The sequence below is a fragment of the Anticarsia gemmatalis genome, chromosome Z, assembly GCF_050436995.1.
Source record: "Anticarsia gemmatalis isolate Benzon Research Colony breed Stoneville strain chromosome Z, ilAntGemm2 primary, whole genome shotgun sequence".
Taxonomy (NCBI): Eukaryota; Metazoa; Arthropoda; class Insecta; order Lepidoptera; family Erebidae; genus Anticarsia; species Anticarsia gemmatalis.
In genome coordinates this window covers 11,816,540-11,838,047 of record NC_134776.1, presented here as the reverse complement: position 1 = coordinate 11,838,047, position 21,508 = coordinate 11,816,540, and the positions used below count along the sequence as shown (strand labels likewise).

Here is a 21,508-nt window from a genome sequence, read left to right as displayed (position 1 = left end):
GCAGGCGGCACGCCACTCTGAGTCGTGGCGGACTCGAGTTAAGGGCTGTATTTGTTAGTCGCGCAGACAACGTGGCTAAGTTCAATAAAGCTTTCCCCCAAATAAGCCATAAAACGAGCGGCGACGGGCGCGGGCGTTTTAGCTACGTTCCCGTTCCAATTATTTGTTTGTGGAGGCACAATAATTTTATTTTACGTTTTATTTAACATTTATTTCGTTACGGCAATTTCACGGGTATCAAAGAATTGCTAGATTGTGATTTAAACGAAATTGGTTATTTTCCACTTCGAAAACTGAAAGTTATTTCTTTGGCATTGAATTAATATTATTTTATTATGCATGACATTGTGTTCTTAATCAAATGCAATTCTTCTTACAACACTTTATTATTGAAAATTGAGAATGTCATAATTCGGAATTGAGTTGTATAAGTGCAGCCATTAAAATATTGAAAGACCCTTATTAGTAAGCATTGTGAATGTGGAATAAGCGTGACAAGTAAGTATTTTCTTTGCATATAAGTGCCATTGAATACCTATACACGAAAATAACCGATACCTAACTAATCTGCGCGCGAAGGTGCAGATTGATAGAGAAATTGGGCGTCATTCAGACGACCATAAATAAATAAACAATAAAACAGGATTAAACAAGTCAATTGGAGCTCAGACACAGACAATGTGCGGTCACGTTTAACTGCCGAACCCGACGGTAACCGATCGCGGCCGACGTAATTCAATGATCGTAAACGCTCGCAATGATATCAATTAGACGGGCCCCGAGACCGATAAAGCTCCACTTTAATTAGGAGAACAAACAACAGACGGTTGTTAATGAGCCGTGCGCGTGTGGAGGGCGAGAGAGGTAATTAGGTCGGGGGAGAGTGAGTTCGATGCCGGTCGCGGAGCCGCCGAGGGCGATCAATTATTGAGCCTCTGTGATTGATTCGCGGAGCTGGTGTCGCGGCTGCCGCGGCCCACCGCGCGCCTTCCGCACCGACCACCGACCGCCGATACCTCACTCTTAATCCTCGTTTCCTCAACTCCCCAACTTCACTAAAACTGTCTACATTACTCCGCTTATTTAAGCCGCAACACAAGAAAGTTAAGCTAGTCCACGACCCATGAAAGATTCATACCATTTAGTTCTCGCTGATTAATGTTGGACAACTTGTCCTGAGTTCCACCCGGTAATTACAAACAGTGTCATGTATAAGAAGACTTCAGGTAATTATTAAAGAAGTGAAACTATTAGTTACTCACTATCAGTCACTATACACCCAGTATTGCACCTAAAAGCTTTTGCTATAAAGAGCTGAACCCCTCAAATCAGGACTTAAGTTACAAAATTAACTTTCTTCGTAAAACCTTCCGATAGATACCCAATTGGACATTGTTAATTCATTTTATTCTAAGAGTTAGAGTCGAAAACAAAAACAAAATGTTTAAATTTCTAAACGATAAGAGAGTGAGTCTCAAATTAAAATGAAGCAGAATTGAAGAGCTCACGATATAACCCCGCGTTCATCGTATTTATCTGATGTCTTGCTAATAGCCGTCATTTGAGGGTGAAACGCAGCTGTAAAGGCTCCACTGCACTTATAAATTACCTACTTATAAAATAAGGACATTAAAAACCATTTAGAGCAATGACTATTATACACTGAATATAGCTATAAATACATTGAATAAATTATATGTATTATTTTGATACAAAAATAAATGTTAGAGGTGTCAGCGTTAATGGGTGACTCGGGGAGGTCGGGGGGAGAGGACAATGCGCCCCCGGGGCGCTTTTGTTGTCGTGGATTCCCTGCCCGTGACATCTGTCCGAATCGCTACAATAACTCGCAAAAAACTCACTCGAAATTTACCAACTGTAAAGCGCTTCTCCGCGATTATTTTCCGCTGAATATACAATGTGTACCTATCGTAGAGCTTCGCTTGCACGCCGAGATGTCTTCATTGAGCCATTGTTGTCGCTGACGTATCATTTATTCCATTTTGAATTAGTATCCGCACTACTACGGTGGTCCCAAATTGATCGCAATATAGGATTCTCTGTCGTGTCACAATATTATAAGCGGCGTAAAATTTTGCCTTTTTGTTGTTATTGTTGTAATTTTTTGTGTAAAATGATGACAAAAGAAATAAAGTGTCAAAAATGCTTTGTTAAATCCGAGATAATGCTATTACGTGAAGTGACGTCTCTGTTTTGTGTGCTGCTGAATATTCAATGCTTAGCTGTGAACTTCGAAATTCTACGATTTTAACGCAATTTTAATACATTGCTGTGTAAAGAATCATATTTGTCAGGTATTTATTGCTCCTGTAATCATCATCTAACACAATTCTACTGACACTTATAATATGTATATTTAATATTCTCTGACGTGTTTTGGTCTCTGCCTGCAGTGCCTACCCCTGTGGAAAAAAGGCGTGGTCGTATCTACGTTTTAAATACTTTAAATTTTTTTGATACAATGTATATATACGTATGTATTTACTGTTGTAAGATAGGTACTCAAGTATTCTACAAACAGTCACTACGTCATATATAATTTGCTTCTATAAACTTTCTTATTATGCAAATGACTTCAAAAACACGGAGCTACGGCATTCTAAAACAAACTTCAAATTAAATAATAACGTAGTTAAAAGCTATCTCAAGTTTAATCGACACCTTGTTTTTTATTCGACTAATGCTTAGCGCGTTGGGCGAAGCGAGCGGCGCGGACAAAAATTACGCCTGGATCACGTTTTTTTTTCACTTCCGGCCGAGATAACGGTCGAAATAAGCACCTTTATATTGTTAAGTGGTCACAGATCGCTTAGTAAACGGCACACACAATATAATAGCTTACTTTCAAGCTAATCCCACCCCTCGTCGATTCTTCGTAAAACTTTCAATTATCACGCATTAGACTGTTTCCTTCGGTCAAGCGACCGGCCAAACTTTTCGCTTAACATTAATCGCGAACGCCTTCACACGGAACGGTCATAATATCCTTCAGTTCCGGACCTAACAAAGGGACGTAACAAATTTCCTGTATCGTCCAAGATTGCTGACTAACGTCTGCTATATTGGCTACATGTAGGTACGAGAGCACAGACCAAAAATGATCGTCGAATGAAATATGCATCAACACACAGGGACATCGGTCACGATAGTAGTGTTCGAGGTGTATTCAAACAATAGTAAATGCATTTAGCCCGACCATTGTGTGATTTATAGCGAAAGCGTGTAGGTAATTTATAAGAGTGGCGCGAGAGTGGACGTAGGGCGCCGGCCGCCGCGGGACGTCGGGAAATCGGGGAAAATCCGAAGATTTATTAGCGGTGGAGCCACAGCGTGGCTGACCGCGCGACCGCTCACTCTGTTTGACCACTCATTAAAGTCGGCAAGTAAACGCTTACTACGAAGATGAGTATATTTGCGGAGCAATTAACGCTTTTGAGGTGAGATGAGGGTTGCGGGGATTGTTCACGGTCATTGTTTGTGAATTACTAGCAACCTTTATCGTAGCACATTATGTATTTTGGACGGTATTTCGACCATCTTTCGATTGTGCCGTATCGTTAAAACGCTTATGTGTCCACTAGATAAGGCGGCCGATACAGAAGGTGTATCTACGTCAGGATATCTGAGTGTAAATATGCGCGGTGTCAATCACTGCTAGGCGGCGCTTTACAACATTTTATCGGTTGTCACATAGGTAATCTAAGTATAACGCATTTATGTCAAATCGTCGATGTACCTATTGATAAGCCCACCCACGTTTCACCGGCTCTCTATTGCATCATTAAAGCTGTGGCGGTTGATATTATGTACTACAACGCTTATACAGTTACACGTTGTCATTACAAATACAAAAACCGGCACATGTTACTTATCGCGCCTGCATAAAACGTATTGGCGATATTTACACGTAAAGAAATTCCAAAATTTCTAATTTACTCGCAAAATGCTTCGCCACAGTTATTAAGTTTGACACTAACTGCTTTTTGTTGATAATTTATATTAGTAATCGTTACTCATAGCTGACAGTTATAATTTACAAAAAAAACGTCGTTCTTTCGAGCTATTAGACTATTAAGGATGTATTTATTGGAATTTTCATAATGTCTAAGGCTCGCAATGTGTATTGTTTATTTTTATGTCTTAGTTAATTAAAAAGCATCACTATTTACTTAAGCTACAAATGATCGAAAGATATTTGTAACCTTTTTATTAGTATTTTACACGGAGTGTTTCATAACACATTTAATGTCAAGAGAAGATATTGCGCGGCATGTGTTGAAAGTTTTGCGTTCAAGATACAGAGAGAATAATTATTCCAAATTATAATTTGGAGAATCTAATCTCACTATAAACTGACTTACTTAATTATAAATAATAAAAAAAATCACATCATGTCCCAGTTTGATATTATGAATACTAAAATCTAATTGACAGAACGTACGATTAGCGGTAAAATCAATGCGCGTGGTTATTCTATCAAATAAAACAGCCATTATGCTACACATTATCTATCTAAGTACACCGCCCAATCTAAAGATAGCTTATCCATACAGAATACTCCTACTTGTGTACAGACAGGCGCACACATGTTTGTTCTATCACACATGTTCACGCGTTGACTGTTAAACGACTCGCAACTCTATTCAAATTAAGACATGGTATATATCAATCTGAACTGTTGTCGAATTTTCATTCCCGTTCAAGCTAATTAAAAAGAAAATAAAACGAAGTATGGTCATTACTCAGAAGCAAGGTCGCTCTTGACTAATTAATTGACGAAAGAGTAATGTGGGTAATAGACGTCTACTAAGATATTTATGATATACCTATTCAATTTGAAAGCGTATATTATTTCTAACATACTCGATAGACGCAGAAGATACCAAGGTCTCTGTCAAGTTTACAAAGCTTAGGAAATATTGTCTTTGTGTGTTTGAACAAACTCGCGTTATCGGGCAAATAACTGAAATATCCTTTTAAAGATGGAATAGATTTAACAGCGCTGCGCACCTTTGTTGAATAAAAGTAGGTATGCACCTATTCACTTTGCATACATGACGAAGTATTTTATATACCGAAACATTTCAAAGCAAAGACTGAATCGAATGCAAAATCATAATAAGCAACAACTACGTTTCCTTTACTGCATCAAGAAACAGTATTCAGAAATTGAATGTGAAAACTCAATTATTCGAACGATGGACATTCAGAATAAGCACCCACATTCAGATTAAGTGCCCATTTTCAGGCGCGTTTTATTGTTCCAAGTGACATTAATCCAACATTATTAATTCTGAGAATACGTCCTCGGTGTAGAACATGTTCTACACTGCTTGAAGAATCTGTTTGAAGGCTTTCTAGAATTCTATTCAGAAGAAACAGAATGTGCTTTTGTATAAATCATTTTTATGACAACTTTAACAGGTCTTTGTTAAAAAAAATTTATGATTGAAACACTGAAACTTTCACATATTTACGGACTGCGTATAGTGCGTATCATAATTATTAGCGCGTTAAAATATATCCCATAGAATTAGCGTATTTCAGAAATTCTAAGGTTTTAAACTAAATCAACTGCTACGTCGTATTTAAACAGCAATGTTAATATGAATTTATTACTAGTTTTTCTTAATCAGTATATCTATTTTACGAAAAATACTGCCCTAGAGATATTTTGTGTACCTATCTATCAAAGAATCGTAGACCAAAACCCAAATTTTAAATAATGATACTTATTTCATTTACTGTTCTGTAAAAATGTGACTTAGAGAAAAATAAAGTAATTTAACTCAAGTATGCTGATTACTGTAAGTATTTAACTATGAATGTAACGTGCTTATCTGTATTTCGTCAGCACAAAGTCTAATAGAAAATGATGTAAAAAAAGTAATTCATTCACATTAATTAACACTCCACGTCAACAGAATAAACAACATAATAGATTACTATTATTTATAAGACTACAAATTTCAGAAAACACTCAATTGAGTGAAAACTGTACCTCACTGTTAAACTCCCGCTGGTAAACATCACAAATGGCACCAAGTGCATTATCGACGCGTGTAAACTGAGTTGCAAACAAAAAGACATCTTTATCAAAACTTCATCCTCCATTGTTGCTCGTGATACACATTTGATAATTAAGTCGAAATTTAATCTGCAGTGATTAATGAACAAAGCGAGCACTACAGGCAGACCACCCACGGGGAGGAGACGGCTTAATAAGACCCTCATTAACACCTTAATGGCTATTCTCAATTCGCCTGATTTCTCTTGACTTTTATTTATTTTTTCCTTCTCAGTCTCGCGTGGCTCTTGTGCATCTCTCCTCCCGCTCCTTAGCCCTCTTTTAATTGAATTTCTGGTCTCCTTTTTCTAAACTTATTCTCTTTGACTTAAGATTAGTGATGTATTTAAATTGGCGTTTTGTTACGTTTTTATAGTCGACCGAGGCACGCTTCGTTTTTTTGTGCCTCTCTCGTTTTCTTATCGAAGTTTTAATTCGATTGTTGTATTGAACAGCGCATAGAGCTTTGAGCGCGAATGTTTGATGGGTGCACTCTTTTTGATGTGTTGATAATGATCACACGGCGGCACAAGGCTGTTTGGTTGGCCGTTAATTTGGAACGTCGCCTCATATGTCTATCAGTGGGCTATAACACTGAAGAGGGGTTTGGTTGAAGTTTCCGTTTGCAATAAACGAGCGGGAGACATAGATATATACGTAGTTATGACACATGTTGGTGCATATGTTCTTGTAAGAATGACGACAGATTTTATTGCCTCCCTTTACGATTCGCCATGAGTTTGTTAAATGATAATTAACAAATTTATCACTAAATGAGAATTATTTATGGGTTTATCTTCAAAGGTGGAAAAAAAAGCTTTCTAATCCATTCTCATAAAATAAATGAAGTCAAAAGGTGTATGACTGCGTATGAAAAGGGCAAATAAACTAAAGCGTAGATAAATATGTGAAAAGAACTTTTATGTTTCGCTTTAAAACGTCTCTTATTAGACATATTATTATATTGATATTATGTAGGACCGATTGCATTTTTAGATATAATCCTATCCAACTACATACTGACTAAAACGCACTTTTAACAAAACTATAATACTAACATGTTGGCAAAATCTTTCAAATAAATAGTTAAGTTGATGTCATTAAAACGCGGTTACACAAACAAACCCCTTTTATTGATTATCACACGCATACAATAGATGGCGCTGCTCGTATTGTAAGTCGCAAGTCGAACAGACGCCGCCACCGGAGTTGCTCGTGTACAAAAATGGCAGTTGAATATTTTCCCTCGCAACGGTTTACAACCCCACTGTACGACTGTACACTTTGTTCCTTCAGCGCTAAGGTTGAATGTTCCATGTTGGTATATGAAGACTTACATAGCCAGAAACAGACACAAGTGTATTTGTGGTGGAGCGTCGTCATTGTTCGCTAAATCGTCGCTTGCACGGAACCGGCCGGGCTTGTCGTGAGTTAGGTATGAACAGGGCACACACAATGACAATATACGTACATTTAAACACCTGTTATTAAACATGCAGGGTCACAGAGCGTAGGTACGTACTGACTTCGTTAAATAAATGACAGATAGAGATCTCGCTGCCGGCGGTTTAGGATGCATCCACAATTACCAGCAAACAACAAAAGTTGCCACATTATATTATAATTTGAGTTGAACGAACTCTACGTTTTTGTTCTGAAATATGCACCTTACCCAGAATAGGTGTTTAATGCAGTACATACCGGCTTCATAAAAATACACATGAATAAATCAATGTTCCATCGAAAACTTTTCCAACATGGAGTACGTTCTTTAAATTTTTTGTTTACTTAAGTAATAAATTCTATTTGCACTTATTTTCAGTGTGATTTTTAAACTAGCAACAGATAAACTTAATTGGACTAGCTAGAATAGTTTTAAGGTCAACCTTTGATTGTTTACTATTTACTAATATACTAAATATCAGAATGCTTTTGTGTGTGATGTTATTAATTTGATTAATAATTATTTCAAACATATTTCATTTATTTTATACGTTTACTTTTGCCAGAGCCGAGGGATTGAACTAGTTTGACCATTCCAAGAATACATCCTTTTCTGAGTCTTAGTAAGATAAAGATATAATGAGATTAAGATAATGTCGATGTAGGCACAACGAAATTACAGTAGCATTAACAATTTAAAACCAGTATTAAAAGCATATAATTTGTATAAATTAGGGTTTCAGAATGGAAATGTTTTCACTGGTATATTTGTTTGAAAAAATGTTTGTTATTGATAATATTACGCGATAACTAGAAACCTAAACTAAGTCCTCATGTAACTGAGTCAATAATTATCAATTAAATTATGGTATTATTGTCCTCTCAAGAATCGCTTGTTCGTCGATCCAACGAAGTAGAGGCTTCTAGATTAAAAACTTCCTCTCTGCTTATACACAGTAACATAACATAGTACCACATACATTTAGAAATTAAGATCTTTTTTCACACACATCTATGTTAGTCGAATGACCATAACCAAAGGCGTTTAAAACATAATATCATATTCGTGCCAAGCTTCACTCCTTTATTCAGTAAAAACATCCGTTGTGAATGTTTCAGCACTTCAAGATTAAGCTCTTTGAACTTCCTCTTGAAAACGAAAAAAAAGAATCATTTTACGTTCAATAGGATTTTCATGGCTTAACGGATTTCACATGTGTTTCACGGGAATAGCTGAAGTCGAGATACGAATAAAAGTAAGTAAATCGGCTGAAAGTTGAAAAACGCCGGAATCAAATGAATGTTTAACTAACTCCGAACACTCTACGCTACTAAGTCAGGCACAGGCACGCGGTAGCTTGCTACATTCGATTCTTCGGTGACTATAGAGCCATATAAGGATTGCGGGTGCCGCATATACCGACCGCCCATTTGTCCTCTTTGCCCAGACAAGGTGTTAAACGAGTAGCAGGTCCAGCCATTCTTTAGCAAACCACAAATTGCATACTTATTTCAATTTATGGAAAAGCATACAACAACTGTCATAACTCTAAAAACAGTGGAGAAAAATACAAACCGAGTTTAGCGTCATTTGAAACAAAATAAAAGTAACCTTCAGAACTGAACTGAGATAGAGTGTAATTGGTATAATAATGGCGGTCGCTTTTTGAATTTATTTTTAAGTTTAAATATTAATGTTTCGTGACAGGGCGGCGGCGGCGTGGTTTGCGAGGTGTCGGTGGTTTTCTGGCCCAGCGCGCCCGGACCGGTTCGCCGGTGGCTCGCACGCCACGCCAGAAAAGCCAAACACGTTGTATCGCAGTCGAGAGCGATAAACCTTGCTTCGTATACGGGCAAACGGCAAACGACCTATTCGTACCAATTTGCAGTCTGTTCATTCTGCTTTAGGAGCTAAACAGTACGAGTGACTAGGTTACTGGCGACTATGAAATAAACTGTATCATAACTGACGAATGTTTCCGGATGTGACGTTAAAGAAATATAAGCACGAAAGACCAAACCTTGTATTTTTCAATAAGTTAGTTTCGATAAACATCGACACCAATTTGTTCTTCAGATAAAATAACATTGAACATTGATTATAAATCCTTGGTCTATGAGATATTTCAATTGATTTAAACTTTATATACTTAAGAACAATCTAGAACAACATGGTGCGATACCAAATTTCCTGAAGCATCGACGATTTAAAAAATTTTTTATACAAATTGAGACTACATACCAAAGGTGAGTAAAAGGCTGAGCTGTCGACTCCGATGCTGGGGTAGGGGTTCTGATCAGTCGAGGGATATGGCGTGCCGTAGACGCCGACTGCCGCGCTGGACAGACGCGGGTAGGAGCTGAGGGCGAGGCGGGCTCCGTCGTACTGGCAAGAGCAGACGGTTTGACCGGACACTGGGTCTGTGATGATGGGGCGCGGCGTGTCGCAGCATGATGCAGCGGGCGTGCTGGCGTGGCTCCCGGCGCCTGGAGACAGCGCGCCTCCAGCGACGCCGGAGCCGCCCGGGGAAAGCGGCGGCGCCGAGCTCGAGCCCCCGTCTGGGGAGGTGGCCGCGCCGCCGGTGCCCGCCCCGCTGCTGCCCACCAGCAACTGTGCAACACAAAACGAACATTTCATATTATGTTCCATCCCACCCATAGCTTTTTCCATTTTAAATGTAGGTACGTACGATTCATCTAAATCTATAAGCTGACCGAAAAATCCAATGAAATATACATTTAGGTACTACATGTCGATCATACATGATGATGACCATTTATATCATACTAAGTGTCGAGTAACCAAGACATTGGCTACAATTAGCAAAGAAAGTTACTGGTCCTTTAATAAGAAAAAAATAGGTAAAGCAAATTGATTTTGTAGTTGATACCAAAATAATTATTTCATTCGAGAGAACCTCTAACAGGCTAACAGCTAAAAAAATTGTTACTCGGTCGATTTGAGAGCACACCTAACAAGTGGAGCGCTTTCTTGTACGTTTATTTTTAAATGAATGCAAATTAATTCCATTTCTAGGGCAGAGCGCGGTAAGATAATATCAGGGGCATCCGCTTAATCTAAGCATCTCTGTGACGCGCCCATCGTCCCGTCCGACTGAAGAGCTCTCGAATTACTTCGTGGAAATAATTAGTAAACATATTATGAAGAGCGAGTTAGCGCTCCGCTGATCAAAGTAACGACGTGATCGGCACAATTTGTTAATCGTAACGTCTTGTTTAACTCGTTGTAATTTCGTGTTGATATTATAAATAGATGACTCTCGTTCACTTCCTCCATTTTCGTTTAGAATTTATTATGACGCGTAATTAACCCCAAGGTGTATCGAATACATTTATTCCTAATTTGTAAGCCGTAGGGCTATAAATGAAAAAAATATTTTCTATTTGGTGCTTGAACCGCAAAAATAATTAAATTACCTAGCTCAAATGTTTATGAATAGAGTTGATTGATTAAACGCATACACTTTATCAAAAACGTATTAATATACATTATTCATTATTTTAACGTCGAATAAACTGCGTGTCTGGGAGGTTTTAAACGCTTTTTAAATCATGGTTATTTTAGTGTAAGTAACGTTTAAAACGTAACCATGATGTTTGATGTACATATGTAGGTTCCGCTAATGTAAGGTTAATTAACTCTAGTATAAAAAATCGTGTGATCGTATTAATTAGTAACGAAGTGATCACGATGATAAGACCCGCCCCGCTGTCATTACTTCATTCAAGTCTCAATCAATTAGAACAATAAAGAGTAAGCTAAACAATGAGTTGTGTAGTCTAAAGTGCAAACATGCAGTCTATTGAGACGATATTGTGGGTACGGACAACTACAGCCTCTTTGATATAACAAATATGAATTCTTTATTTAATAAATACGAGTGCAGTTCAGCCGGTAAAAGATTAAAGGGAATAGGGATGTAAACAGATTTGGTCAAACATTGGGGCCGGCTTGACTTAGAAATAATAGCATGAGATACTGTGCACACACTGGACCCCACTTCACCTATGACGCTCCGTTTGAGAGTACCAACTTGTTTTCTTTAAACAGAGCGAAGTCTTCAAAGAGACATGCCTTGTACCTTTGTTGGTTTGTTAGCCTTCAATTTTATAAGAGAATTGTCTTACACATTTAAATATGGGGTCAGGCAGGTACTGTCACATCGACTGACGAGTCATTCTCATGGTTAAACTACGACAGTTTTGCGAAAAACCATGTATCCTTTTGACTATTTTCTTACCAGTTCATAGGGATTTTATCAAAATCACAATGATTACTGTTGCCAATGTATGTTCGGAACCTTTTTCCATTAAAACAAAATAAACAATTTACTCGTTGTCGAAAAAAAACGTGTTAAAGGTCGTCGCATCCCCCTTCGTCAACTGAAATTGGAGTCAGCAATCGTTGGCGCGAACAACACGCCGCGATTAATCCGGGCTACAATTACAAAGAACCAACCGCTTATTGGTCCGCCATATTTGTATAAACATCGCTATCACTGCTTGCGTGCATTCGTGTAATTAGTAATACTCCAAGATAACACACGTACACACTGTGTAATTATGGATAACGACGATATTTAGGTATGAAATTGTGATTTCGATATCAATCGCACGCCGCTCGATAATCGCACCGTATAATACCGCGATTGTCTATACTCGATACTGTCCTATATATACATACAAAGAACATTAAATAAACGATATATTGTGTTGTTGTACCGCTGTCAGTACTGTGCATTACCAACATAGCTATTAGTCATGCACCTATTAATGTGATATAGTGAGGAGGTACCACAATTGAGCATTTGTAAGTGTCAACGTGTTTGAAAATGTTTTTCATACGTGTATGCAACGTACATTAGTAAGTAAATATTATGTTTATTTAATGTTAATGGGCTCCGAGCCATTCTTCAGAAAATTTGCTCGTGAGTTTTGAACAAAAATTATTCATTCTGCATTACTGCCGACGCGGCTACGTTTGAGTATGAATATACAAATAGGCACGTTATACAAATTATAGTACAATGTACAAACATGTTCACTACTTCATTTTAAACAATATGTGCTTGACAAAGCCGAAATGAACCAATAAAACCGGAAAGTACCCGTTTATTTGGCAAATTTCATTGACAGTCATTGAATCTCAGTAATTAAGGGGAACAATAAATTATACACTTGTTAAGAAACGTAACGACCGTTTATAAGCTAATAAAAAGGCGAGGGCAGGAGCAATAACGGGGCTTCCTGGGCTATCCGGAGGGCTGATCAAATCAAATATAAGCTATATTATGTCACTGTGTACAAAGGGGGCACAACTCCGCAGACGCTTGACTGCTTCGGTCAACAAAAGTTCCAATAAAAACTACTTGGACGGAGAGCTTGAGCAAACAAGTTCTCAAAGAGAAATACTCCTACGATTGCTATTACCCTTAAATTAAATAAAAAAGCTTCAGTAATTTAGTCCAATCTGTCAAATGAAGAGTGTTGAGCAAAGAGAGGGTTTCGGATTAATGTTTTATGTGGGCGATATCAGATGTTTTCAAGAGGGGGGTGCAAGCAACGTAGCCGGTTGTTAATATAAGCTCGGCTTGACATCGGTTATCTTTTACACTTTACACTACTTTCATGCTGAAAAACAATTATGGAGTAGATATTATGGACAAAGTGCTGTTATGATACAACGATATTGCACGCTCTATTGATATTTTCCACAATTTATATTGCTGATAATGATTCTAGTTTAAACACAAAAACTAAAAGTGAAATAAACTTAACGTCTAGGAATATATCCTAGTTCATTAAGGGTGCATACCTACTTGATGTTACAGACAACTTACGAAATGTTTATACTTTTAGAGACTATAGTCGCTGAGAGGTATATATTCTAATCAGTTTTGACATCAAAGCTGGGTAAGGACAAAATAAAATATGGAAAATTACTAAAACATAGTATAGTATAATTTTGACTTGAAACTTTGCGTGACACTAAGTCGTCACTATCAGGTATTGTATTTAATGTTCAAATACAAAGTAAATAATAATGTTAATTTTATTTAAACTCAAAGCATTGTAAAGGATAAATATCAGTACTTATTGTCAAGTAATGTTAAAATGATTGTAAACAAAATTTTCTTCATTTCTTGGGTTTATCGTCTCAGTCCACGCCAAGTCTGCGTTCAAAATCTTTATGTTTCTAGTAACTTGACTTTGAACTAAGTACAACTAACTTATCTTGTTCTAACTTCCACTTAGATACCTAAATAAATATAGTATACTAAAGTCCTTCCCTATGTTATATCGTACAACTACTTAGAGTAAGTTGCAGGTATCATGTAGTTACAGCTAGATCAAAGACTAAATTTACAACACATATCGAAGAATAGGGTTACTCTTCAGATTTGGTGATGATCGTCTCAGGTAGTTGTAATAGTATCAACCTAGTTATGACTGTTGTTGATCTTGTAACTCTTAGATGGTATACCAACTAAGAAGAGTATGCACTCACTGCGTAAATAAAGAGACGTGGCACATTCAAGGAGTAAATCTCCACTCTTCAACAACAGGACCACTACAGCCAGTTTCTTTATGCTGTTAATAAAACAAGAACTAGAGTGTTAATTATAGAGAATATAGAGGCTCAAACTCAAACCCGTGCCAACGATTAAAGCAACTATTGCATAAAATTACTTTCAACCATTTGATACCAAATTGAAACGGTCATTCCGATCGGCATACATTATGTAGATGGCCAAATATAATTGAAATGAGGCGTGGCCCCATTACGTATGCGCCTAGTCTATGGGTAGAATAGATCTGTAGGTACCAGTGTACGGGTAGATAAGTAAGTATCGGTATAGGCAGTGATAGCCGGGAAGCTTTCAGTCTGCCGTCAATATTTGATGAGATTCGGACGAGGGCGTAGTCAACACTGTCCGTGCAGACCGCTTGTCCTTCATACCTATTCGTTGTCAGCCTCCATACATATTGATGATGGTGAGAGACGATATTTCCAGTACGACAGCTTGAATATTCAATTTCTAATGTTATAGTTAGAGTCGTGGTGAAGCCGAATTTAAAAAGTATCCTAAAGTTTTGTAGTCAGTTTAACTGCTGAAAGAGTTATGAAAATACTGAGCGTTTGATAAAAAGCAAATTTTTGGATTTTGTGAAATAATATTTATACTTCATAAATACTTCGATCTCTGTATACATAATTATTTGTAAGAGAAACATTCCCATAATGAACGACAGAAGCGCTGATTGTTTTTCCATATAACATTTTTCGATGGAAATCGATACTCTTTGTTTTCGAAACTCTTTGTAAATTAGACTGCGGTTTTACTTGTGCTAAGCTAATCTTAATTAGTAATTATGTGTCCGATTAGTATTTGACTAGTTATTATTATTTTTTTAATAAATGGCACTGCACAGTTGTCATCTGGTTTAAAATACTCAACTAAGGCAACATCTATAGGTTCAGTTAACTGCGGCAGCAAAAATAAATCTCGCTCTCTAAAAATGTATTAACTAATTCCGGAACTACTGTCTAGTTACAGGATTTAGAGATTGGAACCAGCATTCGAATTAGCCAGTGAACTGAATTTAGTGTTCGGACAGTTACGCTTCTGTTAACTAGCAAGTGGCATTAAACTAAAAGTTGTGCAGCTGATGTATTTTATTTTAAACAGATGAGCGTAAAAAGCTGATCTTTGCAAACACATTTGCTTTGTAGATTGTAAATCTAATACGCTTCTCTACATAGAGCTCCTATTTCGCAAGTCTATAGGATTAAATACATTATATGAACAAAGTACCACAACGGAGTGCGAAAAAAATCGATTCACATAATTATGTACTTAATTATTTTCATTAAAATTATGTTGTGCCTAAAGTGCAGCGTGCATTTGATTATAAAGCGTGATTCACACGGTTTACTCTACTTTAACCTCGGCCACCTAACGCCAAACTCAGATTAATGTATTTATTAAAAAAAAAAACAGTTAAAGGCATCGAGATGATCTCATAATTTCCATTACATTAGCAAAGGCATTATCTCGTCCCGAAGGTCCGTCTCTCTTCCAATTTGGCCTCGGCCAACGGGATATGTTAAAGAGGACATTATAATAATTAAATTGTTATTATATGCATTTTCCAAAATTATAAGAGTTAACGACGAAGATAAATCGACGATATCGTGACGACGGTAGGAATAGATTACGGAATAGCCGGCGGGCGGCGCGGCGGCGCAATCGGACGCACAAAATTTTGGTCGTTTAGAAAAACACGCCATACAGCAAATCGATAACCGATCATTATAATGATTGGGCTGTAAACGCCACTCTTGTTTCTTTTGAGACGCTTGACGAACGGGAGTCGTATTTTAATTTGAGAGAGAGGGAGTGCGAGGGGCGGGCGCGGGGCGCGCGGGCGGGCACTCCATGCGTGCTCGCTCCACCTGACCGACCACTCTGCGCGGCTCAATCATTAAATAACAAATTTTCTCATTTTGAACTGTCGCTACATGCATAGAAATTATTTTCCTCTCTTCGTACGCTTTAACATCATCATTATCGTACATGCTTAGACGGAGGCAACCGTGACATCATAAACTGATCTCCGCTCGTAAAGCGTAAACGTAGTAGCATCTTTTAACCATCACGTTTTAAATCATTTTTTTGTGAATGGTCACCTATAATAGCCCTTAAGCGCTATTTAAATATGACAGTAATGGGTGGAGACATCACAAAACATCCACGCATCGAGACGGAACACAAAAGGGGTCGTCTCCTTCGCCGCCAGCTTTCAATTGACGCCACTATTATGCGTATCATAAACATAAATCTTCAAGCGCCATTCCTTGGAAATATTATGTGGCGCTTTGCTGCGGTGCTGCGGAAAAATTGCCTCACACTGAGCGTCCGTCTGCCTAAGTACAGTCGAGCGCAAAGTTCACGTTCCTTTCAAAATAGAGTACGTACAAATTCATATTGCAAGTCTGCGCTGTACTCTGCCAAGCCGAGCAGACTGTAAAAGTAATAGTCACTCACAAATGCTCCTTTATTTTAAGGCACAAACACCTTTCTACATCACGATAATGTGTCGTCGAGTGTACATTACACTGCACTGACATAATATTATTATGTACCGGAGCTCAGTGCACTGCGCGGAGCATAGCGTCGTATAATGTGTCTACATCGTAATATACAATATGTCATGTGGGTATTAATGTCTAGTGTCACACTAGGCGTCGGAATGTCGAGCGAGGTATGCTTTCCAGTTAGAATATCAGCGTTTGCGAAAACAATGATACGGCTAGGGTGCGATAAAACGGCTCGATTCTTGTAGTAAAATTGAAATGAGGTGTGTGCGTGACGCACGTTGTCACGAAAAACGGGTTCGCGGCGTGCGTGGCGATCGAAACACGAAGAAATGACGCGTCGCGTCGGTTGTGAGTGGTGTGACACGCGCGGACGTGCGGCCTGGTGCGGACACCGCGCCATTAGAGATGCACCGCACCGCGCCGACTTGGGCCCACTGCGCGCACCGACCGATAAATATCAATCACGCTCGCGACAACAATTAATGGTTATTTAACGCGCTTCCGTTCAATTATCGTCAAGCGGATTGCGCCGATAATTCCGATGGCCAAATTCCCAGTAGTTAATACTCGGCGGGTACTTCATTTATGGCTCTTGCCATGCGAGCAATGGACTCACCACGTGTTCGATCGCCGTCCATTGGGCATTAATTCTGCAACGTTCGAAGCCGACAGAGCGTAAAAGTATGTTAATGTTACTTTACAACTTAAAGTAACGGATAAAAATGTCATCCTTCTCTGATGTTAGTAGCTATTTAAATTAATTGCAAGTTAAAATGAAATAACGATAGCATGACTATTTACTGCCAATTTGCTTGAGTCCTTCAGCCAAACAATTTATGAAAACTTACTACTTAGTTACTCTTCACTAGAACACTCTATTAACTTTACTTACACAATCTCCTATTCAATAATTACTAGCTGAACGTTATTATTGTCCAATATATTTATTAAAGACAAATTAAGTTAAACGCATGTAACAATATTTCACCGGCTAGCTTCAGTCTAGTATAAATATTTATTGATCACTTTATTTATAAAGACCAGTCATATATAATTTATTATAAATTATAGACAATATGCCTTATAAAATAATCGAATAGTTAAACAATAAGATATTAAAATTACTACACACTTAATAAATATATGGGTACGTAAATGGCACAGTAAAATAGTTAAAGACTCACACGAATGTGCAGGCGCGGGTGTTCGGTGTGCACACTGTACATCGCTAATAAATCGAATGCAAACGCGTCAAGTAATTATTCCCAACAAAACACAATCTAAGCGTATGCAAAAGGGCAATCGTCCGCGACGCGGCAATTTGAAATTCGTGTTCCATCTTAAATTATCGACAAGTTTAATAACAAGCATAGAGGCAATAGCAATAATCGCTGCAAATTAATTACCAGCTTAGAGCGAGCGCGAAGAAAAACAGTAAAAGTAATGACGCGTCGCTGAAACTCGCCACTCGCCGGTACTCGGTAGCTGCCGGCCTGTATGGGGTGCAATAGGCTAAAATTTATACACGGCGTAGGTGCGGCGGCCGCCGCGCCGCCGGCTGTTTGGAGTTTCGCTTATAAATAACATTTAGCGGGTGGGGCGGGAGGTGCGGATTATGAGGTCGGAGGACTCAATTAAATTGTGCTACCGGACCCGGCTTTTATTGTGGACTTTTGCCGTGACCTCCCACCGGATTTCCAAATAAATGGATCCACTTTACGCACAACGTTGGCGTTCGCACAAAATTCGGCCGAATTAATGATAATGATTTCACCACAAGCGGCCCGTGTGTGTTTCTATTGTGTCTATATATTTTGTGGGCAACTAGAACAGTTCTGTTAGTAACTTAAGCTATTATTATAAAATTGTTTTTAAAACTGTATGTATGTAGGTATACAGGTATACTTTAAGTGTGCTGACTGTCATAAATTAAAAATAGATAATTTCACAGAGGCAGTCACACAATTATTAAAACTAACAAAAACGTCTACACTTCGGAATAAGTGATGAATTGTTCAAAACACACAAAAAAGTGTTGCCCTAAACCGCTGTAATTTATAACCAGTATCATGATTAATTGCTGGCATATAAGATGAATGTATGCAAGGATTGTCTTAAACAATTAGCAATTTGTTCCATCTATATTTAAAGAGTTTAAGCAGTAAAAAATATGTAGCTTCAAGTTGTATACTCCATGTACGAAGTAACCAGTAATTACACATAAATAATTCAATACCGCATTCATTTATAAGCAAAAAGTGAAGAGCTATTTTGCGTAACTGGGCTCCTTGTTATTAATGAGAATTATATTCTAAAATATAATTTAAGGCGTCATATTATAACAGTTCATGTGTCGACAACTGGTGAGAACTACCCTCATAAATATAAACATTATGCAAATTGCTTTGAATTGAATTTTATTTCTCAATTCGAAGTTTAGTGAAAAAGTAACAGAACCGATGATGCGTGTAAATATAAAGTCGTTTGATTTAACTATTTCGTTGGTTACTCAATATTCAAGTCTACGTACTCTGCAACAATTGATGTTCAACCCATTTATTTAATTGCATTTGTACATACGCCGGGCGCTGGTATTAAAAACGAAATGTAGTAAATACAAAGGGAATATGAGATATAATATTTTTCTTTAAGGTATAGATTTTGAGAGATATTATTCACCTAGTTTTAGGTGTTTTTTTATCATCTCTACCTACACTCTTAGTTTTTATTGTTTAGCTATTGCTTATTTGCATAGACAGTCAATCACTACAAAGTTAGTAACTATGAAAACATAAACGTTTTGTTTTAGCAGATACAAGCATACGTGAAATCTCTCTAAATTTAACGACTCTAAGCAACCCTATTAAAATAGACCCTTCGACTCTATTGAATACAGTTAGAGTAGATGATCTGACAGTGCATTAATAATCAGGACTTAGTCGCAACTATGAGTAATCCGAATGTACGTAGCGTGATCGTGCATCGCTCACCACGATCGGCATGCTGCGCGAAAGTTTCACTGTTATTAGGCTTTAATATACGATCGAAGCTGTAGACGTGCAACTGTTCATCACTATCATTATTACTTGGATGTTCTTGTTATAGTGTGAATGTGGAGCAAAACGTGTATTATTTAACTGTAGAAAATACTACTTTTAAATACTCACTAAACATAGAACGTATAGCTATATATTTTTTTCATTCTCGTATCTGTTACAGTTTCATGAATCTGATAAAACTGATGGCATTGTCGTTATCTGTATCTAAAACCGTCGCGGGATCTTCACTCGCACCGACTGTTGTCGAAGATCGCTCACTATTTGTCAAAACTATACGTCAACTATAAATAAAACAACACAGATACTGTTTTGTTCAGTACATTTTACTTTTCTTACATTTTTATCTAATAAATGAATGGCAAACTATTCTCTCTCTGTTTACATAATTTGCAAGATCTGGGCTGACATGAACAAAAGATTCACATAAATGTTTCTCTATTGCGCGGTGTACGTGTGATGCCAATATTTTTTTCTTATTGTTTTCAAATACTGACTCATGTTTTTAAGAGCAAATATTCTCTCGTTCCTTGGAAGTGAATGAAGTAAGTCATGGATAACTTGGATTTTTATCCAGACTATTTCATACATCTACAAAGGGTGACAAAGTCTACTTGGGTATTTAAAGCTCACTATTGGTTCGCTTTGCCTCTACATTCCGAATCGGCAGTAAATTAATAAACTCTAACTTTAAATGTAATAAGTGTCAATAAAATTAAGCTAAATTAAAAATGATTTCATCATGATCAATAACAGGTAGGTAATACGTTTCTACTATTGAGTTACTATTTACTACAACATTCAAAGTATTTCGCGTTTCGAATAATTTACAACAATGAATATATTCGTCCCATCGACAAAAGAAAATAATTAATTTAAAGTTTAAATAAAGAAGACAATATGGTATTATCATCACCAAATTGTCTTCACTGTCGAAATATTTAGTTTGTTTATTTAACAAAGAACTTATTTCCATACAAAGGACGAGTATAATACGAGTAAACATAATCTCATTGAACAAACATATCACTGTCATCTTCTATACTCCTCACACAAAATCATGTAAATTAATATGCTTTGGTATATTTTTTCTTTTCTGGAGCCTTAGTAGAAAATACTTTATCTGGTTTGATAAATAATGACATTATTTAAGTTCTCATCAATTTAATATGCCTAGATCATTTTGATTTGGCATATTCTTATAGCATACCAATGTGTCAGCAGATATGTTATTAGTAAAATCAATTTTGGGACTAACCTAAAGTATGTTTTCATATGAAATAATAATTAACTCTAATCCTTTATGAGTTAAATGATAAGTACATTTATTAAGAAAGTGGCATCATCCAATTTCGATTCAAATTCAATGGGCTTTTAATACATCGAACCTTTTTGGTCACAAAAGATTGAAACGGGGACAAATGAAATAAAACTAAGAGAACAACTCGACTTAAACAAATGAAACAGTAAAATTTTAATTAAATAAAGGAATCCGAAAAAGTAAAAGACCAAAGCCACGTTGTTTTAAAAGTTTGTGTTTACAAAGGGTATAACTCGAAGCTATTTTCTTTCAAGTTTGTTTGATTTCCTAGCAATGGACCCGTATCAGAAGGCTATTAACTATTAACTGCTATCGAATCAACTTGAATGCTCAATTGCATTCGGTCAATTAGACGGAAAATTGTTGTGGGGATTGCACATGTGCCTTTCTGTTTTCGTGTCGACACAAACTAGCCCATTGGTGCTTTCTACCTGAGAACACGGCCGCTTTTAATTCATAATAGATTAATGCAATAA

The 21,508-nt window shown here is 37.3% G+C and overlaps 1 protein-coding gene and 1 long non-coding RNA gene across 5 annotated transcripts in view; one reads left to right on the top strand and one right to left on the bottom strand.

Annotated features, from left to right (window-relative positions):
• LOC142986249 (homeobox protein araucan-like) overlaps positions 1-21,508 on the bottom strand; it is a 90,849-nt gene that overhangs the window by 21,410 nt on the left and 47,931 nt on the right. For 3 of the 4 annotated variants that reach the window (XM_076134640.1, XM_076134642.1, XM_076134641.1), the window contains exon 2: positions 9,774-10,142. In XM_076134640.1, coding sequence (XP_075990755.1) covers positions 9,774-10,142 — 369 coding nt within the window. Of the gene's footprint in view, positions 1-9,773; positions 10,143-17,839; positions 17,941-21,508 lie in introns of those variants that run through there. The other variant, XM_076134643.1, reaches the window with a different exon arrangement.
• Positions 359-9,507, top strand: LOC142986101 (uncharacterized). Its single transcript, XR_012960322.1, has 3 exons — positions 359-498; positions 8,651-8,787; positions 9,240-9,507. It is a non-coding gene; the product is annotated as an uncharacterized LOC142986101 (long non-coding RNA).